The sequence below is a fragment of the Fundulus heteroclitus genome, chromosome 20, assembly GCF_011125445.2.
Source record: "Fundulus heteroclitus isolate FHET01 chromosome 20, MU-UCD_Fhet_4.1, whole genome shotgun sequence".
Lineage (NCBI taxonomy): Eukaryota > Metazoa > Chordata > Actinopteri > Cyprinodontiformes > Fundulidae > Fundulus > Fundulus heteroclitus.
The window spans coordinates 14275372-14291952 of record NC_046380.1 but is presented as its reverse complement, the minus strand read 5'-3'; the positions used below and the strand labels follow the sequence as shown (position 1 = coordinate 14291952).

General features: G+C 38.1%; 2 protein-coding genes across 3 annotated transcripts; both read right to left on the bottom strand.

Annotated features, from left to right (window-relative positions):
- Window positions 1-293: 293 nt before the first annotated feature.
- On the bottom strand, window positions 294-7037 carry LOC105935985 (aurora kinase A-B). Its single transcript, XM_012876617.3, has 9 exons — window positions 6832-7037; window positions 6549-6614; window positions 5274-5601; window positions 5150-5186; window positions 4872-5063; window positions 3448-3586; window positions 3188-3336; window positions 2324-2498; window positions 294-1168 (listed from the first exon to the last, which is right to left on the bottom strand). The coding sequence occupies exons 2-9, from the start codon at window positions 6609-6611 to the stop codon at window positions 986-988; spliced, it is 1266 nt and encodes a 421-aa protein (XP_012732071.2). The 5' UTR covers window positions 6612-6614; window positions 6832-7037; the 3' UTR covers window positions 294-985.
- A 3292-nt stretch (window positions 7038-10329) lies between these two features.
- On the bottom strand, window positions 10330-16136 carry prelid3b (PRELI domain containing 3). Of its 2 annotated transcripts, XM_036152188.1 has the most exons (7): window positions 15995-16136; window positions 14573-14741; window positions 13341-13430; window positions 12270-12340; window positions 12069-12171; window positions 11242-11383; window positions 10330-11132 (listed from the first exon to the last, which is right to left on the bottom strand). In XM_036152188.1, exons 1-6 carry the CDS (start codon window positions 16024-16026, stop codon window positions 11267-11269), a joined length of 582 nt encoding a protein of 193 aa, XP_036008081.1. In that variant the 5' UTR covers window positions 16027-16136; the 3' UTR covers window positions 10330-11132; window positions 11242-11266. The 2 variants fall into 2 exon arrangements, with proteins under 2 accessions (XP_036008081.1, XP_021179290.2); XM_021323615.2 differs by having other exon boundaries at window positions 10330-11383.
- Window positions 16137-16581: the final 445 nt, after the last annotated feature.

Here is a 16581-nt window from a genome sequence, read left to right as displayed (position 1 = left end):
TGGGATTTGATTAGCTGCAAGACGGTCAAAATTTAGAAAATACTAAAAACAAAAAACATTTCACCCAGTATGTAATTATATAGGTTTTACCTTGTAACTTAGTAAAATACAATTTGTGACATTCTAATCCATTTAGATGCATTACGTGTTGCTGAACTGAATAAGTATTAATCTCTCTTGAATTACTTTCAACTTCCAGATGAAGTATTTTATCTAGGTTGCTAAAATTGTGCAACTCACATTCTCCTTTTAACCACCATATTTTCCACTCTTTCAGGCACATAGTAAAAGAGCACATAGCACAGTTTTTAAATAAAGAAATTTAATATGACATTATTTAATAGTCTAAAATCCCACAACTCTTAAGACAAAAAGCCTTAATAAATAATTCCTATACTAGTTTTAAAATATATAAAGTGTTGTGTATTCATTTTACGACAAAGGACATTAAATACACTGAACAATGTGCTGGAAAAGGTCTTCCCAACCATTCAAAATACAAATATGGCACGTTTGATCCATTCAACTAAAAAACAAAACAAGTTATTTAACACAGCTTAGAATCCGGCACAGTATTGCTGCGGTCCCACAGGAAAGTGTCAAGAAGTTTTCCTACCGTCAAACCTTGACATACTCATTTACTCCAACCTTCGCACATCAATATTTTAACGCCGCTTTCACAGAAAGTGTTCCACTGTCACAGATTAATCTAAGCACTTACAGTCTTCTCTGAATTGTGATATGTCTCTTTACAACTTATCACTGTAGAAAGTTGAAACCGTGAGGCTTGATGACATTCTGAGGTCTCCTGCAAAAAGATCAAAGCACATCTGGGGAAGGGTAAAGGCTCTGCAGACAGGAAAACGGGTGGTGGGGGATTACTTGATGTGAAAACTGTTTCAACGTCAAGGCAGTAGTGGCAGATTGTGAAAGATCAGCTGCATGTTGAGGTTCTGAGTGGACCTAGCCAGCTGTTGGGGGTGCATCACTGTCTGGACTCTTCCCTGCTCAGCGTTGTTTGCTTCTTGGATGATTTTTCAAGCACCCAGGGGTGGGATAGGACTCCCTGAATGGGCAGTCTGTGCATGGGGTTGTGCTTCAGCAGCTTGGCCACCAAGTCTTTAGCTCCAGCACTGATGTCAACCTCTGGAGGGTAACTGTACTCCACCTGTCAATGAAAGAAAACTCACGTTAGAGGCCACGATGTTCAGCAGATACCATTAGATCTGATACGACAGAACATTTCCTAGCTGTAGATGTAACAAATTGATAAAAACATGAAGATCAGGATCCAGTTCAACATAAAATAAAATCATTAAAATAAGCCGTGTTAAAGTTGCTTTTGGGCTTTTTCAGAGACGTTTTTTGGCTGCCTGAAAATCTTTGATCAGCTCCATTTCAGAACGTGCAACATGACTAAAACACAGAATGGATCTTCCCAAAATAAAGCATTATGAAAGAAAGGTTTGTTTTCTGAGGTACCTTTTCTTTATTTGTAAAACTCAAACCAGAACCTTTGTTGAACCGTATTTAGTTTAAAACCCATCATGAGTTTATTGGCCGAAGAAGCTGTGAAGGTGCAAACTTTTAAAGTTGCAAATGTGACAAAGATAAATAATTTGATTTAACAATCAAAGTTTTTTTTATACATCTGTATAATAAAGATGACTGGAAAAAAAAAAAATAATTCTGATTATTTTCATACAAGTTGTGCAAACAGGAAAATCTGGAAAGTCAAGTGTTCCATACTCATCATTCTGTCCAAATGTAGGAAACTGGCTAATCAAATTTTTTACTCTTCCAGACTTCAAGTACATATATGAGAAAATAAGGGATGCAAAGGTCATAAAATCAGAAAAGGATCTTTTCACCTGAACAAAAGATTTAAAAAAAATACACAGCTCACAAAGTACTTATTAGTCAGAATATCATTATTCAAGAGAATAGCTTTTAATTGAGTTGGACGTGAATCCTTGTTGAACATAAAGTGCAAACAAACAAGCCTGTTTAAACAGTTTGACCGGTACTTAATGCTATGGTGAAATTCCTAAAATCTTCAGTTTAAAAAAAAAAAAAAAAAAAAAAGGTATTTATTATAAACTCTAAAACAAATAATACAATGATATCTCACTGCTACATCTCTTTCCTTCCATGTGGAGACAAACCCACTTTAAAACACATTACCGACACCTAAACGCCGTGACTCATCCACTAATTGGTAAAATTGCAGACCTCTGATTTGGAAATTGCAGTTTTGAAAATTGTGATTATATTGTGAATGCGATTAATTGTCCAGCCCTAGTTATTTTATTCAAACTCTTACCCTAGAAATCCTGCGATAGGTTTCGTCGTGAGTCTTTGCTTCAAATGGAGGTTTTCCAATAAGAAACTCGTAGCAGAGGACACCCAGACTCCACAGGTCCACCTTCTCGTCGTGAGTTTTGCCCTCGATCATCTCTGGAGGAAGGTAGTCCAGCGTTCCACACAGAGTGGACCTCCTGCATGGAGAGAGGGACTCACAAAATTAGACTTCATATTTTGAAAAGTAAATTTAATAAAAAAAAAAAAAAGAAATATAAAACAAAAGAATGACTACAGATTAGGGCTGGGCAATAAATCGATTTAATCGATTAATTCGAATTAACAATTCTTTAAGATTTAATTTTTGGAAAATCTGGATTTTATTTTGCCAATACACTCATTGGGTTTCCATGAAGAGAACAGCATGTGATGCTGAATATATGTTTAGACGAATGTATTGTCAAAATATTGTTAAGTAGAAACTTTTTTTACCATAATACGAGGTACTTCATTTACTTATTTACTTTTTTTTTTTAACTTAGTTTGAAGTTCACACGTGCAGTGAAGCCTGTTCTTAGCTCAATGTGTAATAACACTAGTACATTGTTTATAATGGCACGGCTGCCATCTTGTTTTACAAGCTTGTTTTACAGCTTGTTTTTAGTTGCAATTTGAATTCAGGTCAACTCCCTGACGAAATACTTGACATAAAAGCAAGGTTTTAAAATAATTTCTTTAATTTCTTTTTATGAAACAAAGAGGAAAAAAAAAAAAAAATCGATTACTCGGATTTGGTATGATAAAATCTGAGATTTATTTTTTAATCCATATCGCCCAGCCCTACTACAGATTAGGTTAAGAAACAGTGTGGGGAACATGCATGTACCTGGAAGAAGGCGTGTGAACAGACCAACCAAAATCAGCAATCTTCAGCTCCCCGTTACCACCCAGCAACAGGTTCTCTGGCTTGATGTCTCTGTGGATCACATTCTTAGTATGACAGTAATGGAGAGCATCTGCCAGCTCCATGATGTACTAAAAAAAAAAAAAAAACAGAAGCAACAAACTGTTACACGTCTGCAAACTTTAATTCAACCACATGTGAATCTTTGTAAAAAGTGACTAGCTGGTATTTGGGATGCTTACCGTAGCACTTCTGTCCTCAGGAAATCTGCCGCAGCGCTGCAACTCGCTGTACAGCTCTCCTCTGGGAGCGTACTCCAGGATCAGATACACACGAGAAGCATCGTGGAAATAGCCGTAGAGGCGCAGGATGTTAGGGTGTCTGCAGAAAAGAAATATGTGCAATACCATGCATCAAAATGAGAAAACTATACAGACTCGATAAAAACAAATGCAGTTTGAAGGTTTTTTTTATAGAATACGATAGAAATCTCCTTTATTGTCCCTCAGTTGGAAAATTCAGGTGTACAAGCAGTAAAGTGAAAGGCAAATGTAAACATGCAGATTTACACATAGGTAAAAACAATAAAAACAAAAGAATAAGAGAAAGTAGCTTATTAGCCTTTCAATAAGCTCCATGATTATTTTTCAGGCTCACCAACATCCATTTATAAGGCTGTATCAAACTGGGTTTCTAAACCACCAGGGCCCCATTTCATAAAGATCGGTTAGTGGATATTCAGAGAAATTTCTGGGCTAAATTCCTGCATACCCTGGCTTTTACGTTTCAGAGAGCTCAGAAGCCTTTACCCTGAGTCAAATTATGACAAGAAATTACTCCCTGAAACAACCCCGCTCAGTCCAGCCCTACTCGTATCACTCATGCATTGACTTTTTCCAGCAATTTTCTGCCTCTAACTCGCTTTTTCTGCAGCAGCAGCATTTTTTCTTATGGTTTAATATTCTTCATACGCCTTCATTAAAGATTTTTATTTCCACACGTGGAAAATGTGCCCTTTCCTGGCTTCTTATGTCCTACTGATGCAATAGTGAATCACGTTATCTGTTTTCCATTGATCAGGGCTTCTTTTATGCTAGTTCTTAACTCAGGGTTGATTGGAGGCTGAGTTTGGTTACCTGACAGATATCACCTGTTCTGAAACTGAAAACGCAGAGTATGACAGGCTGAGGTAGAAATACTCAGAGTAGCAGCTTTCTACTCAGGGTAGATCAGCTATTCTTTCTGAAACGAGACCCAGGGAGTCAAGATCAGCCCTGACAAACTGCAGAGGCATAGGGCCGGGCTAACAGATATACAATATTTACCTTGATTTGATTTTCGTTTCATAAACAAAAAGGCATCTCTGAACAAAAGCTTTACCCCGAATGTCTCACGGGCACATTTTTTAACAAATAACTGTAGTTAAATATGATACGGCTGAAAAATAACTTCCTGGAGTACCGTACATATGAGTATAACGAAAGCAACACAAACCATCTTGATATAAACAATATTGTCTCAGTTTAAAAATCAATATTTTAAAGATTTATATATTGCTCCGCCCTACTCAGGCGTGTGAATTTTACAGAAATGACATAAATTCATTATGGTTTTAACCATTTACATTTCTGACTACCCTGTTCAGTTCAATTTTAAAGCAGCTTACCTTAGATGAGACTGGATCTCTACTTCTCTCCTCAGCTGGTGCTCCACCCCCGCCTTCTCCAGCTGCTTCTTAAAGAGCACCTTCAGGGCCAAGATGAACTTGGTTTGCCGCTCTCTTGCCAGGTAGACATTGCCAAACTTGCCCTTTCCCAAAGGACGGCCAATGTCAAAATTTTCCAAGCTCCATGGTGTCCTATGTGAAAAACAGTGATATAATTCTAGTCTTATTTTAACCTTGAAGATTGCATAATGCATGAAAAGTATTTAGATTATGCATACTTAGAGGATGAGGCCTGGTTGTTCTTGGCAGGATTGTCTAAAACACAAAACAGCCATTTTAATATTCAGATTTTAATATTTCAAACACTGAAGATTTTCTAGCCTAGCTCAGTGATGCACTCACTTTGCAGCTTCTCCTGCTTTGCCGGTTCCGACGGAGGCTTAGCCGAATCCGGGTTTCCACCGGGCATGTGCATCTTTGGCTGGTTATGCTGTGGTGCAGCGGTTATTTTCACAGTAGCTGGGTTTACATTCTGGTCACCAGCAGGAGTCTGCTTGGCAACTACAGAGAGGTGAGCTACGGGTTTCTGCTGACTAACGGGCCGCTGGATACGCTGCGGGCCGTTCAACGCGCCCAGAACCCGCTGCTGCTGAGTCGGCGTGACCACAGCCTTCGGAACGACCTGAGACTGGTGAGACACGGGAACCCGCTTCGGACCATCACCGTTTGACTGCAATGAGAGAAAAAAAACTGTTAGTTGGACTTAAAGCAACTTCGAAGCTTTACTGGAGAAGGAGGCTTAAGATATGTGAGGAGCTCTCTTTGTTTACATGTAAAATGTTTTTAAATTAACTACTTTAATTTAGCTCTAATTTAGTATCCTAAAAAAAAAAAAAAAAAAAAGCAATCCAAAAGCAAAGTTAAAAGAAAAAAAAAAAAACAGCTGGGCTTGTATTCTGAAGACATTTTGCTTCCCATCTAAGAAAGCTTTTTCTATTTAAAATGTCTGGAGTAGTGTAGAGTTCCAAGCTTTATAGACCTGCTGGTGAGGCCTTGTTAGAGCTTATATTTGCATGTGATTCATCTGAAACTGATCGTCCCTCACAATGGAGGATCGTTAGGCTCATTGTTGCATGGAACTGGTTAGTTGCCTACAACTGATCAGTTCCAGGACAAGCTACATGCAAGTCTAAACTCTAACGAGGCCTCGCCAGCAGGTCTATAAAGCTTGGATCTCCAAAATACTCCAGACATTTTGAATTGAGAACGAATTCTGGTCGTTTGAAATCAAAACATTTCTCTAGCTGGTTTTTAATCACCAGTGTGTTCCACAAACTGAATTAACACAGATAGATGCCCACTAACCCCTGATTTTTTTTAAAACAAAATCCAAGGTTTCTTGGGATCAAAAATAGCCACCTAAAAACAGTAATAAAATGTCCTTTACAAAAAAAAAAAAACGCTTTCTTTGTAAGTTCTACAAGTTACTAAATAAAATCTACCAACGGAACGATAACTTCCTTTATACAACTCCATGAACCTGGAAAATGATTGTGCATCGTTTATATCTGGAGATTCAACACATTTATCCCATGATATTACTGACATGCATCCAAATAATCAGCTAAAAGAGGTTTCATATGTATCCGCTTGAATGTCATCGGTAAACTGTATTACCATCACTTCTGGCCTTTGGAGTTTCGTGGCCTTTCCCACTCTGAGCGACGCTGAAGAGGCCATATCCTGTTAAGAAAAGAAGTTGGTTGACTATTCAATAGGAACTCCATTAAAACGCCGTTATGGATAACACTTAATTGTCTTTAAAAAGTGGACAGCTAAAGTAGATACACCAGATGACATCTTGCTTATCAACGACTGGTTAGCTTAGCGGCTAACGCTATAATAGCGATAGCCGCTATGATTCTCGTTAAATTGTTAATAATGAGCTAACATTCCTTACCTAAATGTGTTATTGCACAGGCTCCAAAAGCAACAGGCTCAGTTACCAAGAATAAAAGCAGCTCTAAAGCAGGCAATCCTACCCAGGCTATTTAGCAGCTACATCGACCAGCTAACGGTGGCCTCTGTTTGAGCTACAAATACTACAAGTAACACGCCAGGGAACGCTAAAGTGCGATACGCTTTACCAACAACACAAAAAAATAAGTGCGCGTTCTAGCTGACAGATAACACTTCGTTTAAACGCAGCCTGTTTGATTTCAAAATTCCCTGTTCAAAACCTTTAAATTAACCGATAGTTCTGATAGGCTGCAGGGATGCCTTCCGCTTGATTGCCATTGGCCGATGCGGCATTCTGAAAGTGTGGACCGTGACGTCATGACGTCCAATGGAATCCTCCATACAGTAGAGGGAAACGCGATCCAGGATTGAACTCTTCACTAGAATAAAACATGTAGGCCCACACTTTAGAGCTTTATGCACTGTTTTATCCTTGTAACTAATTAATGCAAGAATTATTAAAAGCTGCAACTTTTCACAATTGATTCACTGATGTTTAAATGTTACAGACCAAATTACTGACTCTGACATTAAATTCAATTAGGTTTACAAGCGTTGGCACCCCTCTGTTAATCAAAGAAAATACCACACTGGTCACTGAAATAACTTGAAACTAATGAAAGTAGTAATATAAAAAATTACTGAAAAATATCCGATGAAAATCCGACATTGTTTTTTCATTTTGATTCAACAGAATAAAATAAATAAAAATAAAAAAAAACTGAAAAGGAAACTTCCCATCAGCAGGAAGAAACCTCCAGCATAACCAAGCTCAATGTGAAAAATCATCTGTTTGACCAACTTGAGGTTTGGGAGGACAGAAATACACACAAAAAGAACCCAGAGCACTGGTCTAGGAGTACTTCTAGGCAAGGCACAGCACATTTATTTGTATAGCACATTTCAGTACAAAGACAATGCAAAGTGCTTTACATAGTTAAAATACAGGAAAATAAAAACAGATCAAAAGCAATTTGGGATAAAATGTAGAAAAATTTAAACATAAATGAAAATGTTGTGGCAGTCGTAGTTCCTTGAGTGGTCTCATAGAGAAAACAGAATTAAGCAGATAAACTCTGTCAGTTTTCAAGTCCCCACTTCAATAAATACTAATCCTGTATTATTTTGAAGAAATATCGGCAACTTATTCAAAATTTGAGCATAGTAAAAGAATGTAGCAGAGAAGAAAAAGTGCTTATAATATCCCTGAGCAGCCTAAGCTTATAGCAGCATAACAACAGAGATAGCTCAGGATACCCCATGCCACTCTGTGAGCCACAAAGAAAAGTTTTAATCTCAAAATTTCATGTTGTATTTGCCCCATGGTCTAAAAGTGTGACCTGGTTCCACAGGAGGATATCATAAAATAAATTCATAAATGTTGTGATGATTTCTCCAACATGGAATCATGAGTATTTATCAGTCTTGATCAAAACAAAGGTAATTTAAAGAACAGTTTAAATAACATTTAGTTGTAAATTTTCAGAAAATGCTTTTTTTGCCATCTTTTGTGAAGGTATAATACATTTGTGAAGTGGATGGGTTACCTGGCATGTCATCAACCGTCTTGCATTTAACAAATTCATGGTGAACTTACCCTGCTTGGACAGTGGTTTGCACTGTATGCAGTGATGTATGAAGGTCAGCTAAAGTGGTTATTAATACCAAGATATTGTCTATGTCCAATTTCCTTGGGTTATGCCTATAGCTGGTATCCTTTTCATTTGATTTAGGAAGTGGTTCAAAGACTTTATTGAGAAATGTAATACTCTTTTAAGAAATGTGACTATTTCACACTCATTTAGTTCACACACACGCATGTTGCTAGAAATTGTGTGTGTTTTGTTTTTTGTTTTGTCCTTAAATTTCTTAATTGTCTTTTTAAGAAGACAAAATCAAAAGAGATACTAGGTGCTCGTATGTTGACAGCAAACTTATTCTGGTGGCACTGATTAATTCTACATCAAACGGATTTTGTTCAATATACTTTTTACAAAACAAAGAGTGCATGAAGCAGATTTAGGCATCTGCTTTTGTTTCATGTTGAAATATTTACATATTTAGTGTTTTCTTCCGACGGCTGTTGTTGTTGTTTTTTTTTTACTAATTTAGCATTATCTTTTGTTTGTCTTTTAGCTTAAGTGGAAGTTATTGAAGTTTTTTTATGTATACTGCTTGATATAATTGAGGCTAATACACAAAACTATTTTCATTGCAAGCACCTCTTTAACAATATTTTTTTGTTGTATTCAAGGTCTTGTCAAATATGCTGGTTTCGCCTAACTACAGCTGCACCAAGAATTACTAAGTAATCTACTAGATATACTAACCCTCTTTGCCATTTAAATAAATAGTAAGTCTTTGGGCTGCATTAATTCTTATTTTCAATCATTGCATTGAAATGTTCACACAAACAACTTCCCCATTGGCTTCTTGAAAACTAGAAGTTGCAGGCTCTGCATTTGGCCCCTAGGTGCCACCATATCACCCTATGACGAAAATGCTCCAATACATTTTAATACGGTCAGTCTTAACTTGACTGAAGTGATATATGAAGTTATACATGATCAGATTTTGCAGCTAATGAAAACCCAGAATTCAGTTTCTCAGGGAGTTGCAAAATAAGAATGAGGCAAATTGAAAATGAGTAATATTTCTATTCTTCCTACTGAGATCTTGATTTCTGAATAAAATGCTAAATGAATTCAGTCATTTTTCTCCTTAGCCTGCTGTTGTCTTTTTGTTTCTTGAGTGGCTTAACTAAAGGAATGCGACAGTCGTACCCCATGTCTTTAAAACATCTGAACTTGAAGCGCCAACTCAAACACTTGGGAATTTCCTCAAAACACTTGAATGGGCTTTATTTCACAATCCTGTCGAGGCTGTGGGTATCCCTTTTGCTTGTGCACCTTTTTTCTTTATATTCAACTTTTTTTTATTAAAAATGCTTGGATACAGCACTTTGTGATCAACCAGCTTCTTCAGTTTTGACCCTGTGTGTCGTACCCTCCTTTTAAAGACTCAGTCTGTGACAAGTCAGCAATATCCCCTCCGTGGAAGCCGTAACAGAACATTTCTGTATTTCTTTTTTAACTGGTTTTAAAAGGCGTTCTAATTTTCTGAGAAATTAAATTTTGGGTTTTGATTAGTTCCAAGTCCGATAAAATTTATTAAATACTATAAAAAAATATTTCACCCTGTATGAAATTATATGGGTTTTACCTTTTTAATTTAGTAAAAGACAATTTGTGACATTCTAATTTATACAGATGCATTACGTGTTGCTGAACTGAATAAGTATTAATCTCTCAAATTACTTTCAACTTCCAGAAAATAAATTATTTTATCATCCATGTTGCTAAAATTGTGCAATTCACATTCTCCTTTTAATCGCCATATTTTCAACTCTTTCAGGCACACAGTAAAAGAGCACATAGGACAGTTTTTAAACAAAGAAATTTAATAGTCTAAAATCCCACAACTCTTAAGAACCAAAGCCTTAATAAATAATTCCTATAGGAGTTTTAAAATATATAAAATAAAGTGTTGTGTATTCATTTTACGACAAAAGGACATTAAATACACTAAACATTGTGCTGGAAAAGGTCTTCCCAACAACTCAAAAAACATAAATATGGCAAGTTTGATCCCTTCATTAAACAAACTAAAAACAAAACAAGTTATTAAATAAAGCTTAGAATCAGGCCTGCACACGTCGCCCAGTACAGAGTCCCAGTATTGCTGCGGTCCCACAGGAAAGTATCGAGGTTTCCTACCATCAAACCTTGACCCACTCATTTACTCCAACCTTCGCACATCGATATCATGCCAGCGCCGCTCTCACACGTAGTGTTCCACCGTCACAGATTAATCTAAGCACTTACAGTCTTCTCTGAATTTTGATATGTCTCGTTTACAATTCATCACTGGGCAAAGTTGAAACCGTGAAGCTTGATGACATTCTGAGGTCTACTGCAAAAAAATATCAAAGCACATTTGCACAAGGCGCACACCTTGCACATGCACAAGGTGAGCGTGCGAGAAGCTGTACAAAAAGCAATGTCCGTTTTGGCACTTTTTCTTGAGTTTCCGGTTCAGCTAGTGCCTCCAGTGTCAGTGGTGTTTAAACCTGTCCCTGAGAATGACACACGCTCCTCAAGCCGACGCCCACGTCAGTGCAGCGCTGCCCTGGAAACGCTCGTCGGAACCCCTTCATGCTGCAGGTTGCTGGTTTAAATACATCTAATGCAGACAGTAAAGTTTACAGGTGTACCCTTAAACAACACAGAAAACCCAGAGCACCTGAAGAGCCCTTGAGCGTCATAATGTGAGGCTGGCAGTCTTGACGTACAGTCTCTGAACTAATGAGGTAGGCATCATTTGTCTGCGGCTGCAGCAGCCATTGGGGTTCGCATGGTCACTCGCGCTGTGGCTGCCAGCTCCTCTATTTCTGTGTTCAGCCGGCGGATTACCCACTCCATGGCTTCACGACCCTGGTCAAGGAAAAAAAAAGTGAGCTTTATTCCAGAAAACTGAGAAATTAAGACAAAAATTACGGAATGGTTAAACAGATGCATGTCACAGTTTGCTGAAAACATGTGATTGTGTTAATAGTTGTGGAAATTTACAAGAAAAGAGTGGATACACAAAGCGTTGCAGAGACAAATAAGTTAAGTCTGTTTTCTAACATTCTTTCGTGAGATAAACGGGAAGGCACATTTGTGCAAGCCCGCAAATTCCTTTCTGTTCAAGTCATTCGTTTTGTTAGAAATTCAGTGCATGCCACACTTTTCACAAAGAAGGCAGCATGCGCGATATTCCGACTGAGAGGACCAACATTTATATTTGGAACCATTACCGTTTCTTTCTTTTTGTGGTTATTGAAAACAGGGTTACATTGTGCATTAACATAGGTTTTATTTTCTGCTTTTTGTTCGGGTCCATGAGGATATGTAGGCAGTTCCAGCAAACAAAAATAATCTTATATCCTTTCTGTACTTAAAAAAATAATAAAAATAGGCATAACATAGAACTACAAGTTCCTGAATGGTAAGTTAAACATAATCTAATTCTAAAACATGAATTTATGGTTTAAAAAAAATTACTAATATTTCATATTTGAGGATAAAAAGTCAATATTTTGCATCATGCCGGAAATAAAAACAAAATGCATTTTACCTTTCCAGCATTAGTGGAAATAGTGTTGGCCATGACGCCTTCCAGGTAACTGCTGAGACTGACGCCTTTCACTGAGATGATAGCTTCTTGAGTCAGTATTGTCCTAAAAATGATGGTTTAAAAGAAATCAGAGAGAAATTAGTACATGGCACTTCACTGCAGTTGAAAAATTAAAAAAAAATTAAATTGTCAGGAACATACTTCTCTGAATCTTCAGGATGTGGTTTGTAGGTTAATCTTTCATCCACAGACACCAAGTTTGTGAAGGTGATCTGCAGAGGAAACATCAAGAGTGAATTTAAGGCAAAACACACAAGCCACATGCATCTTATGGGGTCTTATGAGGCAGCCGGACTTTTGTTCAGTTCTTTCTGGAAACATTTCGACACCTATCCAGGAGTCTTTATCAGTTCTGGTGGCTCACACTTGAGCAACCTGCAGTTGGTGCGCTGCTGTTTTTAAAGGACATGGAGGCCAGACCTCTTAGGCCCATTCTAGGTCATATCAATCACCCACCCACCACTGTCCTGGGTCGTTAGAAGCCATTGCTTGGTGTGAGTGGAGTCCCTGGTCACCTGAAACATGACGGGATTGCTGATGTAATCTCTTAGGAATGTGTTGGAGCTGTAAACAATGGGGAGTTGGAAGCACAGTCCTCCCCCTCTGTTCAGTGATGGCTTTTCTCTTTTGACCAAGATGGCTTCTTTCACCCCTTCTTTCAAACCATCTGCTCTCCCTGTCCAAAATCTGGACATTGTAGTCAAAGGAGTATCCTTTGCTGCGGCAATGACCCACGTAACTGAGAATTTGCACAGGCAAGCTTACAGGGTATTTTCCACACCGAAGGTTACAGCAGTCAGTCTCACAAAAGCTCATGTTAACAATCCTTCTCCACTTGTAGAACAAGAACAACCTCATTCTGACAACGGAACAGGCCACTTAACAGCCTGTGCTCATCTGAGGAGTCGGATGGAAGACAAAGAAAGTGTGCCTAAGCTGGGTGTGTCTGGTTGGGGTTGACATATCCCAAGCACAGCATGCTTTGTCACTATGACTTAGAAAAATGTATTTAAAAATACATGAGACTGTAGGCAGAAGTTTCATTTAAGGTTTTTGAAATGTCATGAAGACAACAAATAAAAAGGTTTGAGCCGTTCCCTCTAGCGACTATGAACTCCAAGGATGACCTTGGATGGCTTTGGCAGACCTTGAAATATCAAACTCTACTGAAATATAGACACACGTTCAAAAGGAGACGTTCTTATTACTCACATTCGAGGACTGAAGTTCTAAAGCTCTCTCCTTGGGATCCACAATCGAGCTCTCCTGAATGTAGGTGCATGATCTTACATTTCCGATGAGCTAAAGGAAGAAAGAAGGGAGACCTTTTACAATCCGGCTAAAATTCGGCCAATATCATACAAACGGTTGTTGGTTTGTGCTTCTTGACTTATCTATAATTCACCATGTGCTTTAAACCTCTTAGGTTAAATGTTTTCATTGTAAACAAAATAGCAATATAATTCTAAAAGCACTGATTTAACTTAAATAAATGTTGACTACAAAATGTGCTATTCATACATTCATATACTGTACCTTTGTTAAAAAATTAAGAAACTGACACCAAGTTTAATTTCTTTTAACTTCAGTCAAAATGTTACAACTTGTTTAAGATTCTTTAACTACACCATAGGAAGGAAATACACCGAAGCTCCATGATAGCCTCTGCCAAAGAAAAATGAAATCTACATTAATGTGCTAAATATTACTGGGATTTTGAGCCCCAGCTCTAAAGGGCCTTTAAAAGCTACCTAAACCCAAGATACAATAAGATATCAAGGTACGGGACTGCCTTACCGATTCAATGCTGTGTTAATAAGCTATCAGTGGCTGGGACTGTGAGTCTTAATGGATTTAGAAGAAATTGTCATGATTACAAATCAGTGAGAACAAACCTAGCCTCAAATATCAAAGCAAGAGTTGGTAGAAAAATGCTGACAAAAGACAATCTCAGACAGCTGGAATGGCACAGTATCAGTTTTCAGCAACCTCATCATTCCAGGGTTCAGCAAGCCAGGGCTACCAAACCAAGGGTTCAAATTACATGTTGTGCAATTCCAGAGAGCGCTTCGTCACTGCTCCGCTTTCAAGTCACCTCTGCTTCTGACCAAGCAGACACACTGATGGAAAGTTACATCACATGGTGTCAAGGATCAGATCTGAGCAATGATGGCAATGGGACCACCGTGTCCTGTACAGCACGAGCTGTGGCACACGGCCATGAACTCGGCTGGCCTCCAACAAGACCCCCCCATGTCTCTTACTACAACTGGACAGGAATAGCCTTGCGTGTTAAGGTCAGATCCAAAGCACGGAAAATTAACCACGTGGTGGCTGCATTTGGATTCATGGAAACAGTTTTATCACCTGACGTTTAATAGAAATATTAAATCTGATTTCCACCGCTGTCTGAAAAGATTATGTGTTACGGTTTTGACACTCACAGCTTTCACGATGGACGGTAGACCCCACTCTGTGCTGAGCAGCCTTATACTGTGGAGGCGGCCCTGCTGGTCGACATGTCGGTCCAGAACGTCCACTCCAACCACACTGGGATTCATGGGGTTGGGATACTTCTGCATAGCAGCTTTAGTCACCATCTCCCAAGGATGGCTGTCGATGACAAGAGACATAAGTAGATAATTTTATACTCCCCCCAAAAAAATAAAAATAAGACATTGTCATCCATATTAGCTTATACTAGAGGGAGTCCTGTCAGCTGCTCCCTTATCCAGAGATCACAGCAAGTAATTACAACCCAAACCCTGGTCCCGAGCTAAAACGCATCCAAAATTGTTGGACTCAGATTGCCCAGACACATTTTGGTATGTGACTTGGATGAAAGCGGGCCTTTAACCAGCACCCTTAAGACAAAACAACCCATTAACAGAGTCAAACTACTTGGGTATAAAGAACATAGCACTTCTTTCACTTTTTATACTGTTTTTTCTCTCAAGGGTACATAGTAAAGACTATAGAAACTAGTATTTCTTCATTATGGATTATACATCAAAAGTACAGGGGCTTAATGTCATATTAAAGTATTGACACACGGTGACAGTGAAATAGTCTTGATACTTGATGTTACATTTTGTTTTACAAAACCAAGATTGGCGGGTTTTTTTATATGGGAGTTCAACTAAAACTTTTTTTTTTAAATCGCTATAATTAATACACATGAAGGCACCTACAACACCATGACCTGATAAGCGTTTAATCTTTAAATTAAAGGATTATTAGAGAGAATAAAGCAGACGCTGCTCAGTAGGTAATCCATTTCAGTAAGCAACATGTAATGTTTAATGTGTTACAATACTTTTCAAAGAGCGAGAGGAAGGACACCTCGCTAGCACCGCAGCGTTGAGCGGTTTCCATGGAGACGTGCGAACACGCCGCCGTTATTCGGAGACGTCGAGAGTGACGACAGCACGTACGGAAGAATGTAGGGGAAAGGTTAAAGGGCCAGACCGTACCGGCGGGTTACGCAAGGCGAAAAGAAAAATGCAGAGACCAGTCAATGACCGGGTCTTGTGGTCAGTTTATGACTGTTCTTTTAAAATTCTTTTGAAAAGGTATTTTAAAAAAATACTTTAATGTATTTTAAGGTCATAAAAATCAAGCCAATTACAGCAAGCCAAAATCAATCAGGTACTTGATCGCCAAGACCGGTAGTACTAAACTAAGTTTATACATAAAAGTTGTTATTTTCAATAAATAGAATTTGTATTAATTTTGCGTGTGATGATTGCACAAAATGAAAATCAAGGTTAATAAACGGCGGTCGCCCCGCTCTGGAATGCCGGGGTTTTGATCTGAAACCAGCGAATAAAAGACACATTGCCTGCATGGGTAAAATCTGTGCTTACTTGAATATGTGCTCCGAGGTCCAGATCTTCATGATTTAACGGAGTGAGCAACAGAGACGATGAAGCAGGGGTCTAACCGTGGATGAACCGGTAGGAAGACAGTCGCACTGACAGATATAAGGAATAACCCCTCCTTTCAAGCGCAGTCACATGAGCAGATACGCACTTCCGCTTCTTTATGGCATGCCACGTGAGTCCGTAATGCAAAAAAAAAAGAAAAAAAAAAGAAAGAAATTATATATATATATATATATATATATATATATATATATATATATATATATATATATATAATTAAAATAATATAATAATATTAGTAATAATAAAAAAATAACCTCCTGAAATATAGCATGTTATACACACAAACTAAATCAATGCCCACTGCCTGCCAAGTATTTCACAATGTTCGGATTATTACATTTAACACTGAGGTTTAGTTGTTTTGTCGGAAACTCCAAGAGCTAGCGTTTTCAGCAGACTATTATTAGCTGATGCAATGACATTAAACTTGTCAATTAAGTACTTCTTAAAAAGCAGACCATTGATGATTTCTCTGACAATTAATAAAAAAAATGTAATCGCTTTTC

Bases quoted from the DNA above. Each gene is read 5' to 3' on its own strand.
- LOC105935985 (XM_012876617.3), bottom strand. From the start codon at position 6,611: ATGGCCTCTTCAGCGTCGCTCAGAGTGGGAAAGGCCACGAAACTCCAA. The intron at 5,064-5,149 runs GTATGCATAATC...TTTTTCACATAG, and splicing joins AACCAGGCCTCATCCTCTAA to GACACCATGGAGCTTGGAAA. The intron at 1,169-2,323 runs GTAAGAGTTTGA...TTTCATTGACAG, and splicing joins CCTATCGCAGGATTTCTAGG to GTGGAGTACAGTTACCCTCC.
- prelid3b (XM_021323615.2), bottom strand. From the start codon at position 16,026: ATGAAGATCTGGACCTCGGAGCACATATTCAA. The intron at 12,172-12,269 runs GTATGTTCCTGA...CATCATTTTTAG, and splicing joins CATCCTGAAGATTCAGAGAA to GACAATACTGACTCAAGAAG. The intron at 11,384-12,068 runs GTAAAATGCATT...TTCCTTGACCAG, and splicing joins TTTCCACTAATGCTGGAAAG to GGTCGTGAAGCCATGGAGTG.